Source organism: Selaginella moellendorffii, unplaced genomic scaffold, assembly GCF_000143415.4.
Source record: "Selaginella moellendorffii unplaced genomic scaffold, v1.0 SELMOscaffold_38, whole genome shotgun sequence".
NCBI lineage: Eukaryota > Viridiplantae > Streptophyta > Lycopodiopsida > Selaginellales > Selaginellaceae > Selaginella > Selaginella moellendorffii.
The window spans coordinates 761,611-783,715 of NW_003314299.1; the positions used below are offsets into that span (position 1 = coordinate 761,611).

Sequence of the window (22,105 nt, forward strand, 5' to 3'; positions counted from 1 at the left end):
ATAAATTGCTAATCTAGTGGTGTTTCAACTTCTTGAAGCTTACTTATTTTCTAGTGAGGAAGGTAAACTTTCTCATTTTCTAGAAATTTTCTAAAGGGGAAGATAGTAAATATATATATTACTTTACCTTAAATAATGAATATAGCTATTCTAAGTGAAATTTAAACAACCTTTAATTCACTTAAACACAATCTTTTGACCATGCTTTTTACAAAAATAAAATTATGAAAATAATGCTCTGGGAGAATAACCTACTTTCTTGGAGAACTGATATACTCAACTTCTACACCATTGTTGTGGAGCTACTTGTTTGTTTGCAACAGTCACCAAGGATTCACACTGCAGCTTCTCGAGATTGATTGATGCTCAAAGATTTCCATGAACACGAGAGCAAGGATTTTACATGATAAAAAAGTAAGTTGCTCATAGGTATGGGTTAGCAACACGACGGGTGTCGGGGTGTCATCACATTTTAAAGGTTCTTCACTCTCTCTCTCTAGCGCGCGCCTCTCCTCGCCCAGCATGCCCCAGCAGCTGAATCCAGGGGGGCGCCATGCCGGGTGCTCACCGATCGCGGGCCCTTTGCCTCGCGTCTCAACAGCCGCGCCGTGCTGGGATTCGACGGCGACGACACATTCAAGTGTGGGATTCTCTGCGACTTTGCACGATTTTATGCTAGTTTTTCCTTGTTCAACGGTATTTTTATATCTCACGCTCGAATGGTTTTCAGTTGCTTGCGTTCCATCAGCTTCCTTGTTTGTTTTTCCAAATGCATTTCTCTTAAGTTTGTCCAGCATACTTAAAACTTTCTCAGATTTTAATCTTTCTTCAGGCGCTCCAAAGCCAACATTGAAGACCTTTCGAAGGATCTCAACGCTTTGGCGGTGCTTTGGCAGATCCTTTCACTTCTGAGACTGGCGCTGGCAACATCGGCTGGGCTGGAGGCCGGGATTTGAGTGGGACAACCGCTGCCGAAGAATATGGAAAAGGCTGGGGATGGTTTAAAGATCTCAGGCTCGTCGCGCTTGGATTCCGTTCTGGCATAACATGTTAGAATCTGTCCAAGGTTTGTCAGTCACGAGAAGAGACTTACCAAGAAGAAATTGTTGATCAACTCTTGTTTTAGAACAGCCCCTTTGATCGAAGCTGGTCAAGAAGTTGACGAGGAGTGTTACCTTCTCTGGCGACTGGATTCCTGGAGGTGAGTTAAACACTTTTCCTGTTACGGTTTCGTACAAACTTAGATGTTGTAAACTTCTTCCCAGGAGAAGCCATTCCACTCGAGTACAACATGGCCGCTCTCAACCCCATCAGCTTTGAGAAAGGCTGCAACGTCGGACAGGAACTAATACCAAGGACGCATTTCCGCTCATGCCTGTAAGTCTCGTTCTGGAAAACGCGGAAGGTACTTTTCCTTGCTCTCCACTCTTTTTTATTCTCTTTAGGATCTCGTACTCACGTGAGCGTGCTTCCTTCCACTCGCATCACAACTCTCCAAACACGGCACTTTAGAAAACTCTCTTCTTTAGAGTCTCCAGCTAGTCGTGAGCTTTCATCCTCGACAGCAACTCGAAGCTCTCATGGTTTGCTTGTTTAATCGCAGAAATGCGCGAGGGAGTGGCTCGTGGCACAGAGATTATGGATGGAGAAACCGGGAAGAAGTGGGGTCAGTGATCACAGCTCTTGGCTCGCGAGGATTGGCGATGGTGAGACTGGAGGCGGTAGCTAAAGACAGACTGAAGCTCCAGAGCGTGGACGGTGGTGGCGGCGCTTTCGGGCACTGTTGACTAGAAAGTGAGTGATCATACGGTCGGGAGACGTGTCAAATTCCTAGGAATATCCCCCATAGTTTAGGGTTTATAACATGGAGAGCTTAAATTTGGTTGTGTGGCTCAAGCGCGGCCACTGTAAGTGCCACTGCGCCCGTGACAGATCAAAGCAGCACGGATCTCCACTGGAACAATCGCTACTTAAGCCGCGCCTAATTCGATCGATCGATCCATATCACGCAAGCGCTCGGGAGAGAGAACACTGGATCATCACCACTCACGCGAAGAAAGGAAGCAATGGGGGAGGACGAGGACGTGGAGATGGGGAAGAGGAGCAGCGCCGCGAGCTCCACCGATCTGGAGCAGGCAATGCCGGCGACGACGGCAGTGTCGATGGATGGGGGAATATCGGAGAGACCCAAGAACAGCCCGGCCTGGATGGCGGCCATGGGCGCCGGGCATTTGAATCGGCTGCTCGTGAGCAATCCATCGTCGCCCAAGTCGCGCTTCGCCCCAAAGGATCCCGCGGACCAGAAGCGATCGAGCTTTAACAGCAGCGCCAGCGGCAGCAAGCCATCGTCTCCAAAGACTCCGAGCTCCACCCAAGACATCCACCGCAAGGACTCCGAAAAGTACGTGCTATTTCGGACGCGATCCTCCAAGATCGAGAAGCAGCTATCACGCCTCCGCGAGGAGGAGATCCAGCAGCAGCAGCAGCAACACCACCAGCTCGATCCAGGCGATCATCCAGAGCAGCAGCAGCAATCCAGCAAACCGATCCACCACGAAGATCACTCCGCCCAAGTTCCCGCCGGGCGATACTTCGATGCTCTCCAAGGCCCGGAGCTCGAGCAGCTCAAGGAATCCGAGGAGGCGCTCCTCCCTCTCGACCAGCGATGGCCATTCCTCCTGCGCTTCCCAATCTCATCGTTTGGAGTGGCGCTGGGGCTTGGCAGCCAATCCATTCTCTGGAAGAACCTCTCCACGGTCCCAGCGATGCGATTCCTCCACGCCCCGGAGATCATCAACACGGTGCTGTGGTTCCTGGCCGCGATCGCGCTCGCCGGGATCTTCACCACCTATCTCTTCAAGGCGATCTTCTACCTCGAGGCGGTGAGGCGCGAGTACTACCATCCTGTGCGCGCAAACTTCTTCTTCGCGCCATGGATCGCCGCGATGTTCTTGGCACTGGGCATCCCTCCATCGGCGGGAGTGACGCTACATCCCTGGATCTGGTGCTGCCTCATGGCGCCAATCCTCGCGCTAGAGCTCAAGATCTACGGGCAGTGGCTCTCGGGCGGCCAGCGCAGGCTGTCCAAGGTCGCGAATCCGTGCACGCACCTCTCCGTGGTGGGCAATTTCGTGGGCGCGCTGCTGGGAGCGACCGTGGGATGGATCGATGGCGGGATCTTCTTCTGGGCGATCGGGCTCGCGCACTATCTGGTGCTCTTCGTCACGCTCTACCAGCGACTGCCCACCAACGAGGCGCTGCCCAAGGAGCTCCACCCGGTATTCTTCCTCTTTATCGCCGCGCCCAGCGCTGCCAGCCTCGCGTGGGAGAAGATCACCGGAGACTTTGGCATTGTCTCTCGGATCGCCTTCTTCATCGCCCTCTTCCTCTTCTCATCACTGGTAAGAACCCTAAAATTTGCTGCGTGGTCTCTTTCCAACGGTACTAACGATGGATTGGAATCTCTCTTTCTTCCAGATCGTGAGGATCAATTTCTTCCGGGGCTTTCGATTCTCGCTCGCCTGGTGGGCGTACACGTTTCCCATGACCGCCATCTCCATCGCCAGCATTCACTACTGCCAGGAGGTTTCCACGCCCGTCACGCAAGCGCTGGCGACGATCCTCTCCTCCGTCTCTAGCGCCACTGTGGCGCTGCTCTTCGTGGCGACGATGTGCCACTGGCTGGTGTGGAAGACCCTCTTCCCCAATGATCTCGCCATCGCCATCACCAACCGGAGGAGGAAGAGGAAGAGGCATTCCCATGGCTCCGAGGAGGATTTCTCCACGAGTAGCGGCAATGGCAGCAGCAAATCCAGGGACGCCACGAGCACCAGCACGGATTGGAGCTGCGCGATTCTTCCCAGCGTCGAAATGAGCACCTCGTCGTGCTTTGGGACGAAGACGAAGGTGATCGATTAGCCCTAAAAGGATATGCTCTTGGTCAATGCTCGTTTGACTTTCTTTGACCAAAGTTTTTTGCGATGCTTTGGTCGGAGAAGCTACTTTGACGATGCCGAAGCAATCAACCCTGCAACCAAGCGTGGATCAGACCAACTGGGAATGTAGACAGGGAAGGAAAGTTTTTCGAGCTACCAAGAAAAACCGGTGATGGCTTTCCGGGGCGAGACTTAAACTCGGGATGGAATTGCACGCCAACATAGAATTTGTGCGATGCCAGTTCCACGATCTTAGAAAATTTCGTTAGCAAGATTATTGTCTGCAATAAGAAAGATCAAAGAGAGAGTTCTTACCTCCATGCGTCTTCCAGTTTCATCTCTTCCCACGAAACAAAGCCCCGCATTCTCGAGCGAGCTCACCATCTCCGGATTTACCTGCGCAGAAAACAAGGCTTGAAAACAGTATACTTAAAAAGCTATTGTCTGTCTAGATTCCAGATCGAAGTATATGACAAAAAGCATGACACTCGAAGCTTAGTTTTCTCGACTCTACTGTTACGACAAGAAGCGTGGCACTGGACTGTAATTGAACATGACAAGCAGCGAGTGACACTCGATCAAAAACTCTTTGTTTTTGGCTGATGAGTTCCAGCGCAGGACAAGTAGCATGTTCATACTGTAAATGAAAAGTGCGTTCTGACATACCTCGTACCGATGGCGATGGCGTTCATCCACAAACATTGCATTCCCATAACTAAAGCACGAAAAACAAAACAAAAGAAAAGAGCTTCTGTTAGAAAACAATCTTGCCAATCGATCCAAAAACAAAAGCTTACAGTTTGGCAGTGATGCAGTTTGTCGTCTGGAAGAGCGTTCTCCTCGCACCCAACCTCATTGTCCCACCTTTATGTGTTTTTGATATCTATGTGAACGAACAAGATCACACACACACATTCAAAAAGAGATAGATACCTCAGGCATGTACACGACACAAGGATGTGGTGTAGCCGGATCAAACTCAGTGCTGTGTGCTCCGTCCAATCCAAGCACCTAAAAATCGAACCAAGAAGAAAGGTTTTTAGAACTTTTCACTAGATGATTGATCGACTTAACTGAGCGCGCAAATTCGATCACGGCGATTTGCATGCCCAGGCAGATTCCCAAGTAAGGGACGTTGTTTTCACGAGCATACTTCGCAGCCAAGAGCTTCCCTTGTATTCCTCGGTCTCCAAATCCTCCAGGAACTAAAACGCCATCGACATTCTGGAAAATCAATTAACCATAAGCTTGAAAGCTAGAACAAAAAAATGAGTTCCGTGCCTTTAGCTTGGTCCATGCGGCAGTGCGTAGACTTTGCGGGGCATCGTCTTCCAGGTCTGACGATGCCACCCATTCAATCTCCAGCTTTTTCTCGCACGAGAATGCTGCGTGTTGGAGCGCCTGAAAGCGAAATGAAAAAAGACCGCATGCGGCAAAAGTAAAGCAAAAGGTGAACAGACCTTGATCACGGAGAGGTAGGAATCAGCCAAGCCTGTGTACTTCCCAACCATTCCAATTCTTATTCCCTATGCGTGAAAAACTAGTAAGCTTGCGCTGGTGAGCTCCAAAAAGTCTTACAGAAGAAAGTGTATCGAGTCGCTGGGCTCTTTGCTCCCATTGTGATAGTTCTGGCTGTCGTGCGGTGCTGTGAAAAACCAACAAAGTTAAACATTATATTTAAGTGAGAATATGTAAGAAATCAGACCTGAGGTTTAGTCTTTCTAGTATAGCAAGATGAACATTTTGATCCTGGAGTGGTGGAAAGAGTCAGAAAAAGATTGAAGAACTTTAAGTTATCCTACTCGGAGCAAAAGCGGGACATGCCAAATGTTGGAGACGTCGTGGATGCCGAAGATGTGATGAGCCTGTCTATGCATCTTTGTTACTTAGAAAAAAATATAAATAGAAAACAAGACCAAGATGAAAGAAACGTACCGGGACATGACAAAAGAGCGCAAGTTTCTCCCTAGTACTCTTTTCCAATGGCTGCGCAAGAAATTGGAGAGAGAGGAAAAAAAAAAACTCGTAAGATGAATCAAATGGTAGCACGGGCTTAACTTTGGCACTCCTGCAAGCAAGTAGTGTGGGTGTTAATCCCAAGGCTCGAAGCGCTTGGACGCTGTGCTGTGTGGGCTTCGTCTTCTGAAAACACATTGCAAAGAATGCTGAGAAGAGCTGTAAATTCGACAGCTTTGTTACCTGTTCGCCCACGACTCCAAGAACAGGAACAAGGCTGACATGAACGAGGCAAAAGTTCTCTCGTCCCAGACGGAACTCAAAGTCGCTCAGAGCTCGAAAGAAAGCTTCTGACTCCATGTCACCTGGACAATATTATCAAATCAACAAGCAAGAAGAAACAACAAAGAAAAACACTCACAAACAGTGCCTCCAAGCTCGATCAAACACACATCCGCTTCACCCTCCTTCCCGTCGACAGAAACTTTGGAAGCGCGTTGGATCCAATCGTGTATCTCATTGGTGACGTGAGGAATGGCCTATACCAAAACACACAAACGAAACAAGTCTTTCGAACGACAGAAAAACCAAAACCATGCTCACTTGAACAGTCTTTCCCAGGTAGTCACCCCTCCTTTCCCTATCAAAAACAGACTATGATCACAGCATCCACAAGCAAACCTTCAGTATTCACAGGACTTGGATCGATCGATAAGTCACATACCTGATAGATCTTGCCTGTAGTGATGTTGTTATCTCTCGTCAAAGTGATGTCCAGGAAGCGCTCGTAGTTCCCGAGATCCAAGTCGACCTCGCCACCATCGTTAAGCACGAACACTTCTCCGTGCTCAAAGGGCGACATTGTTCCAGCGTCCACATTAAGGTATGGATCTGCGAGCGATGGATGGGTGTTACAAAAAAAAACGAGCATACCAATTTTGATGGCAGTAACACGCAAGCCGCAAGCTTGGAGGAGGACTCCAATGCTGCTGGCGGTGATGCCTTTGCCCAGGCCACTCACAACGCCGCCGGTTACCACCACGTACTTCATCCTATAAACCCTAAACCCTTCCACCAATATTTAAGCTTGGTAGTTCGCAGAAAAAAGAAGAAGATTGGATTCCAATACCGCTCGAAGAACAAGTTTTCGATTACATCTCGTCATCGGTCCCATTATCATCGTCGTCGTTGTCATCGTCACTGGTACCAGGCTGCAAGGCAAAGGAAACGCTAAGTTTTTACAGGAGAATTCTCGAAATCTCGCAGTCTCTACCTTGTCTTTGTCCCAGTTCTTGAGTTTGGACTTCCCGAGCACAAAATCGTTTTGCAAAACTGGCCATCTAGATTCAGTATCCTGTCACAAAGCAACCCAAAATCACACGACGAAAACCTCGAGTTTTTCGTTACCTCCGGTTGAGATCTCGCGTTGTTTATCTCTGAGAGGAACGCTGCTTTGCTTTGCTTGATCACAGTCTTGGCATCCCGGGACTTGAGAGACTCGGAGTCGGCCTGGAGCTTCTGTGCCTTGGTCACCGCATTGAAAAGAGTTACCACTGTTTTGGACAAAAGCTCGTGAGAAGAAACGCAAGGAATTCTATTCAACTAGAGAATCCTCGTACCTCCTCTGGTGGCCAGTTTGATCAGTGCCATCTCCTTGGCATTCACAAACGATTCTGGAAGCAAATGCCGCTACTAGAGTCGTAAGTTTTCCTTCTTCCATAAGCATAGAAACTAATATTTCATACCTCTTGTTCTTGCTTGCTTGGCTTCTTCTTCTTCGCCGCCACCGCCCCATCCTCCTGCGCCGCCAATTTCTTGGCGACGAGCGTCCTCCGAGCAGCTAACACTGGACCCTAGGACAGCGAGAAATCGATCGATCGAATCGATCAGAGGAGGCCGAGGGAGCGGCAAGAGAGCAAACGTACCACTGCGCTTCCAGGCGAGTCGCTGTAGGACGATTTGATGATCTTGCTGAAGGCCCTGCTATAGGCATTCTCGTCCTGGCCAGCGTCATCGTCTTCCTCCCGCGCCGTTTTCATCGATTCTATAGCTAGGGTTTATACCACTTGAAATATTAGGGTTCTTGACAATGGAGGTAGAACCAGTGGAATCGCGGCGGCAGCGCCTTCTCGCAATCCGGCAGGCCGCCGCTGCGCAAGAGTCGAATCAGGCAAGCGATCCCAGCTCCAGCGCCACAAAGAGGAAGGCCTGCGAAGAAGAAGAATCTGATAGAACGGAAGAAGAGGAATCGCACCCGGCGGCTCCATCGCCGTCGCCATCGCCATCGAGGTTCTACAGTGGTGCTAGAGGAGGAGGACGAAGGCAATGGGGGCGAGAAGGGCGCGGGCGTGGGCGCGGCCACTATCACAATGCGCAAGATTCACAAGGGGCGACCATCGATGCGCGGCAGTATTTTCGAAAGTGGATGCTCCTTGATCCTTGGAAAGATCTCTCGCCGCTGCCACTCCCGTGATTGGAATGGAAATGCTTGATGGAAATTTTAGAGCCAAGAAGAAAACATCGCTTCTCTCTCTCTCTCGCGCTCGCTCTAGCTCTCATGCTCCATAGCTCGAGCCATGTAGAGCCAACTCGATTTTTTTTTCCTCCGCCAAAGAGCTTCGTCCGGCAAAGAAGAAAAAACTTCACGGCTCCTCCCGCGAGTGTTCTCCTTTTCGCAACTTCTTCTTCATCGCCCGGATCCTTCGCGGCTCTGCTTGATCATCACTTTCTTGTACTCTGCGAGAAAACGAAGGATCGTTACAAGTTCTTGGCTATGGAATTCGTGGAAAACTTACCTTCCTGGTTTGGCCACAACGTTGCCGCATAGCTGTTGAGAGGACTGTTGTTGTTTGGCTCTGTAGAAGCGAGAGATGATCAAAACGATTCGAGAAAAGATCGCATTACCTCCAAGCAAGCTTTGGATCGATAGCAGAACGGTTCTAACATCGTAAGCCGAGGACCATTTATCCTGCGCCAGCCAGCCACAGCATAGAGAGATTTGTGTGAGAAGAACATCATCTCAATCCCAGCAAAACTTCACTGGCGCGTACCTGCAAGATGTCGAGGCAAATGTTGCCGTGCTGATCGACGTTGGGATGGAAACACGACGTCTCAAACTTGACCAGCGGTGGCTTGAATGGATAATCCGTGGGAAAGCGCAGCGAGAGCTTGAAAGAGAGACCTTCATAGACAGTCGCCTCGCCTCCTTTGATGGTTCCAATCCATGTAAAGATGTTGTCACCGTCTGGAAACGCTGAAATTCCCGGATCCCCGCAAGTCTATAGCAAAGAAGGAAGGATTAAACGAAGAACACACCACTGAGACCAACGGAAACGTCGAGAAGAAAAACGAAGCTCTTACCATCAAAGCCATGAGCTCCGATTGCAACCTGGAAGGAGAAGGAAGCTCAGCTCGCGTCAAACCCTAGCGAGAGGGGAAAGGAACCCTAGAGAGCAAGAACACGCACCTCCTGGTCACGGAATGGCTGTCCACGGGCTGCAAATTCGGCTTGCTCTGCTTGCTGCTGGCCGGATTGTTGGTGGCTTGCTGCTGCGCGATCGCATCCACGCCGCCGTTCATATTCATGATCACAGAGCGCCGCCGAGGAGGGAAGAGGAGAGGTGAGATTGGCGCCTTACCCTCTCGCTAGAACCAGACCTAAAATGCTAATGGAGAGGACTCTGGAAGAGAAAAGAACTTCTCGCTTTTGTGCTTTCCACCAAAAGCAAATGCGTTGTGGGGATTCAACGGGATTGGAATACCCAGTGGCGTCCGTGCAATACCAAGCGACGCGCACGCCTTCGTGGGCCCAATTTGACCGTTGCGTGAATTTAAAAGCGGGCCGGGATCCGGGCCGTTGAAGCCACAAGGATCCGTTAGAAGAATTGCAATGCTTAGATCTTAAAGGTTTGCAATCGATAGTTTGTTTCTATAGTTTGCAAGAATCAAATTATAGTACAATCTATAATGTGTACCAAATTGCTGTGAACTTGTTTTATAAGGAATTTGGTTTGATTAGAATTTGGAAGGTGACTAGATAGATAGATAACTATGTTTAATCACTGTTAACTTGTGAGAGCATGGGACTTTAGAGTAGGAGATGTGATAGAAACGGGATCTCATTTTAGCTATGTCTTCTTGATCAGTAGTTTGTAAAATTCCCAAGCTTTAGCCGCTTCGAGTTTTTTAACTGCTGGTTGTAAGTCGTGCATGCCACAATTCCTGCAATAAAAATATTCTCTCATAGATTAACTGTATAAGAACAAATTTTATTTGACTAATTTTTTTTTTGTTGTTGGTCAAAGATATAGAGAACATAGAGATTGGAATTTGGAGGAACAAGGAGCATAAAAGAGCTTGGAGCGTGGAAGAACATAGAGCGCTTCACTAAAGAATATCTAGTATATTCTTATATATGCCTTTGCAGAGTATCAGTATATTCTCATGATCAATACTAAGAAAAACATTCGCAGTAAGACTCTTAACTGGTAATTTATGAATATGGTTTTAACCGAGCAGTGACTGTGTCGGGGCTGTGACTTACCTGGAGTAATAGTGGCAGGGGCGGTGAGTTACCTGGTTTTAACCGGAGTAATTTTTCGGACGTAAGGGGTGAGAAAGGAGCGTTCTTTGGAGAGGCGAGAGGCGAGAGGCTATGGCGACGGAGAAGCGCGCATTGGTTTTTCTCGTTTTAGCTGTGTTCTTGATCGGCAGTGGGAGTAGCGCATCGATTCTCGACAGCCTGTGCCTCCCTGCTGCGCGAGAAGTCGCAGCCATTCTTGCAAATCTGTGCTCTGGACTGGATCTGCCGCCTAGTTCTAGCGCCAGCGACGCCGATGTGGTTTCAGTGCCTGGTAAGTCGTGCATGTCTCTGATCGTTCATGTGAATTTTCTTCTCTTTCTTTCTTCTCAGTGCCAGGCTCGACTCCTTCGAATTCTACCGCTTCCTTGTCAGGGAAAGATTCCGCTGGTGATCTCCAGAACGAGAGTGAGGCAAGAATCCAGGCGCCAGGTATTTAGCTCTTGTTTCGCAGATTTGGCAGCAGGGGTGTCTTTAACATGGCTTTCTGTAGAGAATGGAGGTCCGGAAGATGAGCTTGAAACCAGGGACGATGACGAGCAAGGTCGGTTTTAGATTAGTTCAAGTTGGATGCGCCTACTAGCTAGTGATGCTAACATATGTTCTCTGTCAGGGCGTGATTCTGGTGGCGATCGCCCCGACGAACGCATAGCTGACCAAGACATATCAGGTAATGGCGTCCAGGACGAAAAATAAAGTATGACTCACTGTATCCTTGCAGCTGCTGAGCCTGTTGAGGAGCAGACCACCGAAGGTTGCCACCTTTAACAAATTCACTTGAAAGGACTTTTTGCTGTCTGATCCCAGCACCGGAGGAAATGGAGCTCAAGGGGGGATTGCGATGCCGGGTATGTAATTTACCCCGCCTGGGCAATTCCATTCTAAAATTTCTACCGGATGCCGCAGTTTCTACCTGGCGAGTGCATTTCGATCCCGCGTTCCGCCACCCTGACGGCCAGGGCGAAAACCTGGTTGCCGTGGAAGGCCCAGATGACATTCCTCACCTCGTTGCTTACCTTCAGCAACTCATTCCACAGAACCTGCACGCCCAAGTCTGTGGAAACGGAGACGAGATGCACCTCTACCTGACTGACATGCGGCGGAGAACAATCTTTTTCCTGCCTGTTGCAGTGCTCTGGTCCGACTCCAACTACAACGAGGTGTATGGGATGCTTCGCTTTACTGCTGAGGCTTGTGACGTGCAGACAGGCATTGATGGCCGCCATCCTCGGAGGCTGCCAGCCACGGGACTAAGCTGCGAGATTCGACTTGGGACGGGATACCGATTGGAGACTGTTGAATCGAGCTTCAGGCTCATCGGCTGTGTCGTCCGTTGAATGACTTGCTGGGCGAATTGGTTTGATTTCAATTTCAACGTAAAAGGTGTGTAGGAAAATCCGAAAGTAAAGACGAATTGACATTATCTCTTGTTAACTTACAGGCCGCTCTCAGAACAGACAAGGATTCTACTGAAGTTCGAAGCCAATGTTGCAAGCTATTCCTGAGATAAACTTTTGCCTTTTCCCTAAGACTTCAATCTAACCAACAAGTTGCCTTTGTCGTTTGAACAACATCTTCACCAACAGCTTTCTTAATGGTTAGAGTCTAGTGTCTTGAAGGATGGATCAATATGTCTTGTGGTTGTTTTGTACTGCGAAACAAAGCCCAGATTAATAGCATGATACAATAACATGGATATTCTTATTCTCCACTTGCAATTCTCTGCAGCATTGAAAGACAGCTTCTTGTCCATCCGCCCTGAACATGAATCTGTGGCCCAAACCGCGGCTCCCTCCGAAAGTCACCTCCGCTCCATTCTTTAGACCGAATATGGTAAATATCAGTCTTTTCTTGTGTTTTCTACACGCGTACCCTTTTTGACGAGCGAATAAACAAATAGCTCTTAAAATCTAGCACAATTAGTAGGATCGCCAGTTATGTGATCCACCAAAACAATCTGGGTCGCATTGCAAGGCAATACATCCTGCCCCAGCTTTGCTCCAGCCGCCTTGAGTCCCTTGATGCTCACTGCCTGGTTAAAGAGGTTGATCACCGGCAGCTTTGAAGGTGGTGGCATCCTCTGTGCCGGAAGAATCTTCCAAAAGTCCTCCTCCATCAACGGCACAGTGAAGTCCTCCCTCTTGTGGCTTAGCGAGTTATCAACGGCCGCAATGTGGGCACCTGGCTCCATGTGATTGGTCGAGAAGCTCGTCTGGTTGGGGAAGTTTGGGTACAAGCTCACGTAGCCACGGAGGTACATGAGATCAATGAGGAACTTCTTCCATGACGCTTGCCAGCCGTTGGTCCGGGATCTTGGAATCTGTACGGGATTCGCCTTGGCATCTTCCGTATAGCGGCTGCCCATGTACTTGTAGAACTCCCTCCAGTGTTTTGGGAAGAAGAGCGCGCCCCAGGAACACGGGAGCTGGTGTAGATACGGCGTATTCGGGTGGAGTGCCTTGAAGTAGTCCGTAGCGTTCCATTTTGGCCTCTCCTTGACCACTTCCACCAGCCTTGGCGTGTAGAGAGCAATGGAACCCAGCTCTGGTATTGGAACCGTAGGCCCGGTCGTAGAATATACGTACGTAAGTAGTGCGTACTTGAGCCACATGTAGTAGAACGGAGAGACCTCGATGTCGTCCTCGAGCAAGAGGCCGTATTCGTGGTCGTGGGCGGGATACCAGCTCTCACTCACGGCTCTGATGAGGCCACCTGGGATGATCCGACGGCGTACGATTTTTCTCCCGTGTGGCCATTGGAATGCATGGACGAGCTCTAGCGTTGGAGCATCCACTTTGCTATCCATGTTGAATGTGATGTGGATTTTATCTCCCAAGTAGTGGGCCGACGCGAGGGATTGGAGCAATCGATTGAGCGATCCAACACGGTTCTGGGTGATGATATTTACCACGATGGTCATCTTGTTCCATTCTGGAAAATCATAGCAAAGATTGACAAATCGATCAAAATCCAGTGGATCATTACTTACGCTGGAGAGAAATGGGTTTTAGATCGGCCATCCACAACGCATGCTGGATCGACGGTCTGGGCAGCTCCACGAGTGTTGCATTGCCCCGTTTCGCTGCAAGATCAACGGCGTCCCTCACACCACGCTCCAAATCAGCGACGGTCACGATTATTGCCGGGGAATGTATCCTCACCAGGCCTCTCATCGCGCCGTAAATCTCCTGGAACTGCCCCGAGAATCCACGGTCCCCCTCGTCCGCTTTCCACGTGGCGGCGATGCTGCCCATTTCCAGGTCAAAGATCTTAAACCGGCGTTCATGGCATGCTTGCGCGGGCAAGCCCAGCAGTGACGCGGCCTCCTCGCACGGGCAGTGCACGCCACCGGCGACCGCCACGTAGGCCTTCTTCCCTAGCGTGGCACGAAACCGCGCGATGAGTGGTGCCAAGTCAGCGACCTGGTCCAGCTTGTGCGCGTAAAAGATGACGTCACTCTGCTGTGGATTCATCCTCGCCCATTGCGTCACGTAGCCACGAGAGAGCGCCCGCCACCATTGATCGTCCCGTATTTCGACGATATCCTTGTGTATGACAGTCGTCTCGGATACGTATGCCAGACGGTGTTCCTTGTCCCCCCACGTCGCCGAGTCCGTCGGATCAACTGGGAGCACGTATGAGCCGGCGTCCCTATACTTTTGCATCTGATAGCTGGAACATTAAAAAGAGCGCGTAAAAGAAAGTTTAAAAATTCGAAAAGATTCTAAAAGATTCGCACCTGAGATGGAGATCTTCCCCTGTTGCGAATGTGAATGGCGTCTCGATGAAGAGAGCTTTGACATTCTCGGCGGACAGGAACCACGAGCTTGAGAGGAAATCTACTTGAACGATCCTCTCGATCACAATGCCGTACGCTGGATCCGGGAGATAGATCCCAGCTTCCTTTGATCCGAATTTGCGATAGCTTGGGAAGGAGAAATCCTTCTGGCGGAATGGGAGGATCCGGCCAATGCTTCCAAGAACTGAGTTGCGGTACTTCTCAGTCCCCGCGACGTGCGAGAGGATTTCCAGCATTCTCCTGCCCGGGATCATGTCGTCGTCGAGGAAGTAGACGAAATCGCACGAATCGGCCTGGAGCGCGACCTGGAATCGGCCATAGTACTTGAAATCGAAGGTGGAGGAGATGAATTGGATGCGCGAATCGTTGTAGGCGTCGACGATCCGGCTGAGGGCGTCGTGATTGGGGCTGGCGAATGCGAGCACCCAGATGGATTGAGGGGGCAGGGATTGATCGAGGAGAGCGTCCAGCTGGGCGCAGAGTGTTCTTCGCTTGAAGTGATTGAGCACGACGGTGATCCTGGTGGAATTGGAGCTCGATGATGGAAGATCCAGCAGCTCCTGGAGCGTCTCGCTGCCGGAATTTCGCTGCTGAAAGGCCGTGATCTCCTGGAAAAGCTCCGTCTTGAGCTGGATCATGCGTGTGTTGTTAGATTTCTTCTGGGGGAAGGCAAGGTCCTCGATCTGGCAGGTGCCCTGTTTTGATAGCGGAGAATTAGGGTTCTTGAAAATCCCCTGTGAATGGCTACCTGTCGGCCAAAGAATGTGCTTCCACTGCTGCGCGATGGCGATTCTAGACGTCCATGGCGTGTGACTGACATCCACATTGGGGCTCATGAAATAGAGAAGAAATGTAGCATACATTGCGAAGATGAATTGAAGGAGCGTGAGACCCGCCGTGAGCTTCAATCCCTTGACGATCCGGGTCTTGGCAGCGCTGGAAATGGGATTGGAATTGGAATTCGCGCTGGATTTGTGATCCCACAGCAAGCTTTGCGTGATATCGGCATTGCTGCCCGGGTTTCCCAGTGCGCCCATTTGCGATTAGATGGATTGATGGATCAGCTCATATATGTGTCAAAAGAAGGAGAGCAGACCCACCAATGAACAAGACGAGAATTGGATGTCCGTGAAGCTGGACTTTTAGTTTGGCACGCATTCTTTGAAAGATCCGGGCGATAGCGATTGATTTTTCTGCGATGACAAAGCTGGGACAAAAATTTGGCAGCTAGATCGCTTCGTTTTGGAATGATCGAGCGCCCTAAAACGATGATCAAGGAGAACATCCCATTGATGGTAACGTGGGGGAAGTTCCTTCTTGGCGCATCTTCCGCGTCGTAACGTCCACCTGGCTGCTCCAACGGCATCCGGAGTGTACACGTAGACACGATCGAACGCGCCTCCGCCGACCGTTAGGGCATTCCCCCTCGTGGAATGCCGGGGCCGTACATGGCCGACGTCGGTGGGCCTCAAACGCTTTGGGCCGCGCACGGCCGTCTTTCACGCCCCTCACGTCGTGGGAAAAGATTCTTTCTTTCATTCCCAGTCACCGAATGCTCTGGTGGTAAACTCACATGGACTAGAAGTAGTTAGCACGATTTTAAACCAAGCCCTAAAAGCCACAGCAGTGAATATTCCTTGTTTCCCCGTATATTCCAGGGCGAGTTTTTAATCCTTTTATTCGAGGTGAGAAAACCTAAACCCTTGGCAGTCATACATTGTGTGTGCTCGTTTTCTAGGGCGGAAGCCGGCGTCTCTTTGCTGCTGCCGGATAGCGTCCTTACAGCTCAAGCGCGCTCTCGCTCCGGGGATTCTAGGTCGGCATCGGCTCGCGGATTCTGGAGTTTTCATGGCGCCGCGCAAGACATGATGGATAAGGTGCGCTCTTTCCCGATGGATTGCGATGGTGTCCAATGCCGCATTCTCGATTCCGATCGAAATTTCGTTGCATCGAGAGGTTTCCGTGCTTGTTTGATCGCTTCTTTCGTTCGTGGGCCTGGATGATTGACGAGTCTGTGCTGTAGATACTTCTCTCTTGTCTCGAAATCCATTAGCTTGGTGGCCTGGTAAATATTTCTCGGATCTTCTCTCAAAATTCATTTACTTTCTCTGTCTTGGATGAATTCCCGTGAATGCTTTATCCAGTCTTCATGCCCGGAAATCTTCTTATCGCGAGTTTTTCTTGCTTGACAGTCTTCTTTTATCGTTTCAGGTGATCTTGTTTGGATCTTTCAGTGAAGATGAGGCGCTGTCGTTTCAAGAGTCCAAGTCCGCTTCGAAGCCAGTGGTTAAGAACGTAACTCCTGAGAAGAAGGCACCGGTGGACACAACAAAGACGAACGCGGGGCCAACAAAGCCTTCCAACGGTGTAAAGCATATTGCGCCACCACCACAGCCGCAATCGCCGAAGGTTATCGCAGTAACTCCTATCAGGAACGTCGCCAGCCAGTTGGAGCGTACGTCCCTGAACCCCGAGAGACAACGCGAGCGTGATCCTGGCGCCTCGAAGACAGTCGCAAAGTCATGGGCGTCGCTGGTGCAACCAGCAGCTATCACGCCACGGGGGCTCGTGAACACCGGCAACTCTTGCTACCTGAATTCGACGCTCCAGGCGCTGTTGTCCTGTCCACCTTTCTTGCAGTTGGTGCTGACGCTAAAAGGGAAAACACCTTCTCCGGTCAGTTAATTCACCTTCCTTTTAGCTCGTGATATGATGTTTTACGTTTCAGGAAAGTTTTCCGGCTCTGCATGGCTTTGTCAGTTTGATCAGCGAGTTCGAGAAGGGCCCTTCATCAGAGACTAGATCCGACTCGTACTACCGAAAAGGAGAATCTGCAAACAAGGATGTTCAAACCGGAGTAGCGTTGGTACCGTCAATGTTCGATCCGTGCCTGGCAGCGTTCCGTCCAAACGAGCCAAGGAGGTTGGTTTTCAGCAATTGCTTGGCTTAGCAGAATTGACGTCCGTATTGTAGACAGGAGGATGCGCCAGAGTTCCTCTGCTTCCTGTTGAATCAAATACACGAGGAGCTTCTTAAACTGGATGGTCGAACCGTTTCCGAGGCGGGTGTTGCTGTTGACGACGAGTGGGAGACAGTGGGTCCGAAAAATCGAACTGCTCGAGTCCGGACATGCAGTCGCATTTGGTCGCCTCTCACCGACATTTTTTGTGGACAGTTGTACAACAATGTCAAGCCAAAAGGTTCGTTGCATATAATCTAAGTTAAGATCGCTGATAGCTTTTAGGCAGGTAGCAAGGCCAGTATACAGGTCGAACCGTTCTACGTGTTGACTCTGGATATCAGTTCAGGAACAGTTCATTCCGTGGAGGACGCTTTGAAGGTTTGTCAAGTTCTCACCAGGGAAGGTATGGGAAGGTACCGACTCCTTTTATATTTTGCATTCCAGGACTCTAGCAGAGGCACCAAGGTGGTATCGCTGCCGAAGGTACTCATTCTGCAGCTGCTGCGCTTTGGCTATGGGAACAGTGGAACGCGTAAGGTTTCCAGAGCTATCGATTTCTCCGAGCAGCTGACAGTCGGCAAAGAGCTCTTGTCTCCAGGCAACGAGGTTATACTAGTTGTCAAGATGCACTTTTATGTTACCTTACATTACATTTGTTTTACGCAATGCAGGCCACTTCGAGGTACGAGTTGATAGCAAGCATAATGCACCACGGCAAAGACGTGACAAGCGGGCACTACACAGCCGATGCGAAGTACGGCGATTCGTGGCTCCGATTCGACGACCGAATGGTTGACAAGGTGAGCGTGGACATGGTCTTGAACAAGCAGGCGTATGTTCTCTTCTACCGAAAGCTTTAGGAGGTAAGGGGATTTGTCGAGACTACATTTTGACGGAGTTTTTTTGGAGACCGTGTGGGTCTGAGATACTACAAGACAGGAACTACTTCTAATCAACAAAACTTTTTTCGGCGACGCATTATCGGGTTCTATCTCTCTATGTAGAAGCGGCAGCAGCCTTGGCATCGAAGTCGTCAACATAGAACACATCCGGGTGGCCTTTGAAGTGAGCAGCGACAGCATATAGCACGGTGACAGCACCGAGAACCGAGACGATGAGGAAGTTGAACTGGGAGTTTGCAAGTGACTGGCCGCGGGTCTCATACGCGGGGGCATCACACTTGATACCAGTTTCGGAGCCTTTGCAGCCCAGTGGTACCCAGGATCCATAGAGTGCCATGGCGACGACGTAGAACCAGAGTCCCTGGAGAGTGATGGAGATGCCGCTGGCTAAGTCGACGATGAAGCTCTGAGGGAAGGCTGCCCCGAGGCACGAGAAGAGTATGCAGAGGCCGATGAGGTAGACGAGGAGCTCATGGTATCGTCCTTCCAGGCCGGCGTGCGTGGTGGAGTGGAAGTAGAAGAGCAGGAACTCGGCGGTGAAGGCCATGCCGGCGATGATGTTGAGAGCTCCCAGTGGAAGATGGAGCACCCTGCGCAAGCAAAAGGCTTTCGAGGTAAGTGAACTCGTCTTTCTCGATACAGCTTTTTCTCTTTTTGACTAGCTGCTGATTGGATGAATCGTGTCGAGCAGGGAAAAAAGAGGGAGATACGTACCCGGCAGCTTCGGTGAAGAGCGCGACGGCGCCGAGCACGAAGAACATGAGGAGCATTGCCGAGTGCTCGAAATTGTTGAGGTGCTTGGCGTTGAGGGCTCCATCGACGAAGTACTGGAAGTGGGGGGAGTAGAAGAACTCGATGCAGAGGTCGAGGAGGGCGCCGAGGGTGATGATGTAGAGCTCGAGGAAGCGGAGGGAGCCTGTGACCCTGGGGAGGGCGTGCCAGACGCGGCCCTGGAAGCCCTTTGGGTTGGAAACGTACTTGAGGAGGGAATTGAGGGTGTGCCAGATGCCCACGACCAGGAAGAGCGTGCCTGGGACTGCATGGCCTCGGAAAGATCCCATGGATTCCAATTGGGCGGGTGGCACAGCAGGCAAGGATTGTGATTTGCGCGGACCAAATGATGGACCCAATCAATCCTGATCCGCGTTGCGCGCCGCCGCCATCATCACTTCCACACCGGCCGCCTTTTTCTTTTTTTTTTCTTGTTCTTGTTGCTGACAGAATATACTATCTTAGAATATTCTTTTGTATATTAAAAGCATTTTAGGGTTTTACAGGTGGACCCCATCCTGGTAAATTGAAAATTCTTAGATAAATAACAAAGTTATTGCTAATTTAAGTTTCTAACTTATTTGTGCCTTTAGTTTTATTAATCATAAAATATATGTGAAATAGTAGGTTTTACATTATAATAGGTATATATATGTGTGAGGGCCAAGTGTACGGCTACAATGCCATATACTAATATTAGCGTAGTGGATTTTGGTAGCCGTCGGATTGGTTTCAATCCGGACCACTCGCTCTTGTATATAAGCTAGGGTTTTTGGGCTAATTGATATGCACATTTCTGTATTCCCTTTTCATATTCCATGCACTCACATTGGTGGAGTTGAGGGGCACCTTTGATTGTCCCTGGGGAGTGCTTGGATTTGGGATTTCGGTTTAGATCTAGCTTTTGCATTGTCTAGATCTAGTTTTTTCCATTTCCTTTCTTTTGTTCTTTCCTTTCAGGATTTTGGTTTAGATATAGCTTTTTGCATTGTCTAGATCTACCATTTCTTTCCAGCTTTTTGTCATTTTTCTTCTTTTGCTCTTTCTTTTTCATTCATTTTCATGGCCGATCCGCAATCTCCTCCTTTGACTCTAGAGCAGCAGTTGGTTCAATTGCTTGATGCTATGCGCTTGCAGTTGAACAACCAAACTCAGTTGATGGCGGCGTTCACGGCACATGGTACAACTCCTCCTGCTTTTGGTGCCAATCCTCGCGTTCGGCCGGAGTTCTTTCGTGGGAATCCTGGGGATGATGTGTACCATTGGTTCGATCACTTCACGGTGATTGCCACATATCATTCTTGGGATGATGCTCGACGTTTGCGTGAGTTCCCCACATGTCTCCAAAGGATGGCATTGCAGTGGTACAATGGATTGAGCGTAGCTACTCGTGGCGATTGGAGTGTTCTTCCGGACGTCTTCAAACGCGCCTTCAGACACGCCGACGATTGTGATGATGCCTTCCAACAATTGCATCGTCTTCACCAAGGGCCATCTGAGTCGGTGATGCAATTTGGCGTTCGTTTCCGAAGTCTTTTGCTTCGTGCGGAGCCAAATATGTCGGAGCGGATCAAGCTAGGAATGCTGTGGCCAGCACTTCGTCAAGATCTTGTCGGACTTGTGCATGCACTTGCTCCTGCCACTCTTGACGATGCTCTTCGCTTGGCACAACGTTATGAGACGTCGCCTCTTCCACTTCTTGCTACACGTCCTTCAGCTCCACTTCCTATGAGTGATGGTCCTGTTCCCATGGAGGTTGATGCTGCTGCTACTCGAGTCCAAGGACAAGGGCGAGGACGTGGTCGTGGCCGTGACGTTCGTTGCTGGGTGTGTGATGAAGTTGGTCATACTTATCGGCGTTGTCGGCGCTTTCCGGATTGGCGACCTCCATTTCCTGGGTGGAGACCTTGGCGTCAGCAACGTCCCGTTGGTGCTGCTGCGGTGGAAGGTTTGGATACCGAGGTGCATTCGGGAAACGAGGAGTCGCGCGAGTAATGGAGGAACCTTGCGCGAATAAGTTAGTGACCCCTCCATCTTTCTTTCGGGAGTATCATCAAGGGGTTCACTCGGCATCGGTTCATCCAGTGTTTACTTTCCAAGCTCGTTTTTATAACAAGAGGTCTCCTATTCTTCTCTCCGTGTTGGTTGATACAGGTTCGAGTTTATCTTCTATTGCTCGACCTGTTGCCACACGTTGTCGTCTACACTTGCGTCGTGCGGCGGATCCAGTTTTCATTCTTTATGGCAACGGCCGTACACATGCATGTGCACGAGATGAGGCGGACCTGGTTGTGCGTGTGGGCGATCTCGAGCTTGAGTTGTAGTCGTTGCGGGTGGTGCCGAGTCAAGCTTTTGACCTCATTCTTGGTATGGATTAGTTGCAGCACAATCATGCCAAGTGTGACTTTGAGGCTTCTCCCCCTTGTCTCATACTTCCTTATGTTTCATCCATTCCTCTCACTTCCGTACCTCTTCGTCCCTCTACTTTTACCTCTGCTTCCATTACTTTTGTTCCCCCATTATTTCCTCTTGTGTTTCCATCTTGTTCTGCTCTTCCCTTTTCCGATCCCTCCGATGATCTTTGTGTTGCAGCTGTTGACCAGCTCATGAAGGAGTATTCTGATCTCTTTGAATTTGACCTATCATCTGGGGCCAAGATTGCCACACGTCATCCCATTCCAACCGGGGATGCTCGTCCAATCAAGGTTCCTGTTCGTCGTCGGTCACCCAAGGAGATCAAGATTTTACGTGCAAACGTCAAGGAGATGTTGGAGAAGGGTGTTATTCGGAAGTCGCGGAGTCCTTGGGCATGTGAATCTCATCTTGTGACGAAGCCTGATGGGAGTATTCGTTTCTGCATCGACTATCGTCCGTTAAATGAAGTGACGATCCCGGACGTGTACCCTCTTCCTCACACTGCTGATCTCTTGGATCGTCTGGGGCGAAGTCGTTGGTTCACCAAGCTAGATCTTGCTTCTGGGTATTGGCAAGTACCGATGGCTGAAGAAGATATTCCTAAGACTGCTTTTCGTACACCATTTGATTTGTACGAGTTTTTGGTGATGCCGTTTGGTTTGAACAATGCTCCAGCAACTTTTCAGCGGATGATGGATGAGGTTCTTTGCGATATGCCGGAGGTGACGGCTGACTTCATTGATGATGTCTTGATCCACTCGGAGGGGACGTGGGAGGAGCATGTTC

At 50.0% G+C, this 22,105-nt stretch overlaps 7 protein-coding genes across 11 annotated transcripts; 2 read left to right on the forward strand and 5 right to left on the reverse strand.

The window, feature by feature from the left end:
- The first annotated feature begins 1,045 nt into the window (after positions 1-1,045).
- On the forward strand, positions 1,046-4,028 carry LOC9653892 (S-type anion channel SLAH2). 2 transcript variants are annotated; one of them, XM_024683691.1, is made up of 5 exons: positions 1,046-1,066; positions 1,132-1,201; positions 1,266-1,377; positions 1,604-3,401; positions 3,478-4,028. In XM_024683691.1, exons 4-5 carry the CDS (start codon positions 2,067-2,069, stop codon positions 3,916-3,918), a joined length of 1,776 nt encoding a protein of 591 aa, XP_024539459.1. In that variant the 5' UTR covers positions 1,046-1,066; positions 1,132-1,201; positions 1,266-1,377; positions 1,604-2,066; the 3' UTR covers positions 3,919-4,028. The 2 variants fall into 2 exon arrangements, with proteins under 2 accessions (XP_024539459.1, XP_002978674.2); XM_002978628.2 differs by lacking the exons at positions 1,046-1,066; positions 1,132-1,201 and having other exon boundaries at positions 1,371-1,405.
- Positions 3,915-6,963, reverse strand: LOC9653893 (CTP synthase). Of its 2 annotated transcripts, XM_024683693.1 has the most exons (19): positions 6,825-6,963; positions 6,616-6,782; positions 6,495-6,545; positions 6,313-6,430; positions 6,135-6,256; positions 5,994-6,077; positions 5,871-5,921; positions 5,738-5,800; positions 5,641-5,684; positions 5,514-5,580; positions 5,396-5,461; positions 5,217-5,336; positions 5,010-5,159; positions 4,869-4,946; positions 4,733-4,818; positions 4,602-4,650; positions 4,251-4,331; positions 4,093-4,186; positions 3,937-4,027 (listed from the first exon to the last, which is right to left on the reverse strand). In XM_024683693.1, the coding sequence occupies exons 1-19, from the start codon at positions 6,940-6,942 to the stop codon at positions 3,999-4,001; spliced, it is 1,638 nt and encodes a 545-aa protein (XP_024539461.1). In that variant the 5' UTR covers positions 6,943-6,963; the 3' UTR covers positions 3,937-3,998. The 2 variants fall into 2 exon arrangements, with proteins under 2 accessions (XP_024539460.1, XP_024539461.1); XM_024683692.1 differs by having other exon boundaries at positions 3,915-4,186.
- A 22-nt stretch (positions 6,964-6,985) lies between these two features.
- On the reverse strand, positions 6,986-7,990 carry LOC112349379 (RRP15-like protein). The gene is made up of 6 exons (XM_024683694.1): positions 7,817-7,990; positions 7,637-7,744; positions 7,511-7,580; positions 7,299-7,444; positions 7,165-7,245; positions 6,986-7,102 (listed from the first exon to the last, which is right to left on the reverse strand). The coding sequence occupies exons 1-6, from the start codon at positions 7,928-7,930 to the stop codon at positions 7,043-7,045; spliced, it is 579 nt and encodes a 192-aa protein (XP_024539462.1). The 5' UTR covers positions 7,931-7,990; the 3' UTR covers positions 6,986-7,042.
- A 374-nt stretch (positions 7,991-8,364) lies between these two features.
- On the reverse strand, positions 8,365-9,677 carry LOC9658946 (probable ubiquitin-conjugating enzyme E2 C). Its single transcript, XM_002978741.2, has 6 exons — positions 9,358-9,677; positions 9,252-9,279; positions 8,942-9,169; positions 8,796-8,859; positions 8,687-8,746; positions 8,365-8,627 (listed from the first exon to the last, which is right to left on the reverse strand). Exons 1-6 carry the CDS (start codon positions 9,474-9,476, stop codon positions 8,578-8,580), a joined length of 549 nt encoding a protein of 182 aa, XP_002978787.1. The 5' UTR covers positions 9,477-9,677; the 3' UTR covers positions 8,365-8,577.
- A 2,676-nt stretch (positions 9,678-12,353) lies between these two features.
- LOC9653894 lies at positions 12,354-15,516 on the reverse strand. Of its 3 annotated transcripts, none has more exons than XM_024683834.1 (4): positions 15,131-15,516; positions 14,210-15,082; positions 13,460-14,142; positions 12,354-13,401 (listed from the first exon to the last, which is right to left on the reverse strand). In XM_024683834.1, the coding sequence occupies exons 1-4, from the start codon at positions 15,304-15,306 to the stop codon at positions 12,374-12,376; spliced, it is 2,760 nt and encodes a 919-aa protein (XP_024539602.1). In that variant the 5' UTR covers positions 15,307-15,516; the 3' UTR covers positions 12,354-12,373. The 3 variants fall into 3 exon arrangements, with proteins under 3 accessions (XP_024539602.1, XP_024539603.1, XP_002978788.1); XM_024683835.1 differs by having other exon boundaries at positions 14,210-14,964; positions 15,018-15,201; XM_002978742.2 differs by having other exon boundaries at positions 14,210-15,516.
- A 201-nt stretch (positions 15,517-15,717) lies between these two features.
- LOC9658948 (ubiquitin carboxyl-terminal hydrolase 24) lies at positions 15,718-18,205 on the forward strand. The gene is made up of 8 exons (XM_024683646.1): positions 15,718-15,832; positions 15,980-16,146; positions 16,481-16,945; positions 16,998-17,191; positions 17,243-17,469; positions 17,518-17,609; positions 17,676-17,837; positions 17,903-18,205. The coding sequence occupies exons 1-8, from the start codon at positions 15,718-15,720 to the stop codon at positions 18,089-18,091; spliced, it is 1,611 nt and encodes a 536-aa protein (XP_024539414.1). The 3' UTR covers positions 18,092-18,205.
- LOC9653895 (transmembrane protein 45B) lies at positions 18,096-19,405 on the reverse strand. Its single transcript, XM_002978743.2, has 2 exons — positions 18,848-19,405; positions 18,096-18,723 (listed from the first exon to the last, which is right to left on the reverse strand). Exons 1-2 carry the CDS (start codon positions 19,192-19,194, stop codon positions 18,228-18,230), a joined length of 843 nt encoding a protein of 280 aa, XP_002978789.1. The 5' UTR covers positions 19,195-19,405; the 3' UTR covers positions 18,096-18,227.
- Positions 19,406-22,105: the final 2,700 nt, after the last annotated feature.

Bases quoted from the DNA above. Each gene is read 5' to 3' on its own strand.
- LOC9653892 (XM_024683691.1), top strand. From the start codon at position 2,067: ATGGGGGAGGACGAGGACGTGGAGATGGGGAAGAGGAGCAGCGCCGCG. The intron at 3,402-3,477 runs GTAAGAACCCTA...TCTTTCTTCCAG, and splicing joins TCTTCCTCTTCTCATCACTG to ATCGTGAGGATCAATTTCTT.
- LOC9653893 (XM_024683692.1), bottom strand. From the start codon at position 6,942: ATGAAGTACGTGGTGGTAACCGGCGGCGTTGTGAGTGGCCTGGGCAAA. The intron at 5,801-5,870 runs GTACGTTTCTTT...ATGCATAGACAG, and splicing joins CGCTCTTTTGTCATGTCCCG to GCTCATCACATCTTCGGCAT. The intron at 5,581-5,640 runs GTCTGATTTCTT...GGTTTTTCACAG, and splicing joins CTAGAAAGACTAAACCTCAG to CACCGCACGACAGCCAGAAC.
- LOC112349379 (XM_024683694.1), bottom strand. From the start codon at position 7,930: ATGAAAACGGCGCGGGAGGAAGACGATGACGCTGGCCAGGACGAGAAT. The intron at 7,745-7,816 runs GTACGTTTGCTC...TCGCTGTCCTAG, and splicing joins ACTCGCCTGGAAGCGCAGTG to GGTCCAGTGTTAGCTGCTCG. The intron at 7,581-7,636 runs GTATGAAATATT...CGACTCTAGTAG, and splicing joins CAAGCAAGCAAGAACAAGAG to CGGCATTTGCTTCCAGAATC.
- LOC9658946 (XM_002978741.2), bottom strand. From the start codon at position 9,476: ATGAATATGAACGGCGGCGTGGATGCGATCGCGCAGCAGCAAGCCACC. The intron at 8,747-8,795 runs GTAATGCGATCT...TCGCTTCTACAG, and splicing joins GATCCAAAGCTTGCTTGGAG to AGCCAAACAACAACAGTCCT. The intron at 8,628-8,686 runs GTAAGTTTTCCA...GTTTTCTCGCAG, and splicing joins GTTGTGGCCAAACCAGGAAG to AGTACAAGAAAGTGATGATC.
- LOC9653894 (XM_002978742.2), bottom strand. From the start codon at position 15,306: ATGGGCGCACTGGGAAACCCGGGCAGCAATGCCGATATCACGCAAAGC. The intron at 14,143-14,209 runs GTGCGAATCTTT...TTAATGTTCCAG, and splicing joins GGGGAAGATCTCCATCTCAG to CTATCAGATGCAAAAGTATA. The intron at 13,402-13,459 runs GTAAGTAATGAT...ATGATTTTCCAG, and splicing joins AAAACCCATTTCTCTCCAGC to AATGGAACAAGATGACCATC.
- LOC9658948 (XM_024683646.1), top strand. From the start codon at position 15,718: ATGGCCGACGTCGGTGGGCCTCAAACGCTTTGGGCCGCGCACGGCCGT. The intron at 16,147-16,480 runs GTGCGCTCTTTC...TTATCGTTTCAG, and splicing joins CGCAAGACATGATGGATAAG to GTGATCTTGTTTGGATCTTT. The intron at 17,838-17,902 runs GTTATACTAGTT...TACGCAATGCAG, and splicing joins TCTTGTCTCCAGGCAACGAG to GCCACTTCGAGGTACGAGTT.
- LOC9653895 (XM_002978743.2), bottom strand. From the start codon at position 19,194: ATGGGATCTTTCCGAGGCCATGCAGTCCCAGGCACGCTCTTCCTGGTC. The intron at 18,724-18,847 runs GTACGTATCTCC...TTGCTTGCGCAG, and splicing joins CTCTTCACCGAAGCTGCCGG to GGTGCTCCATCTTCCACTGG.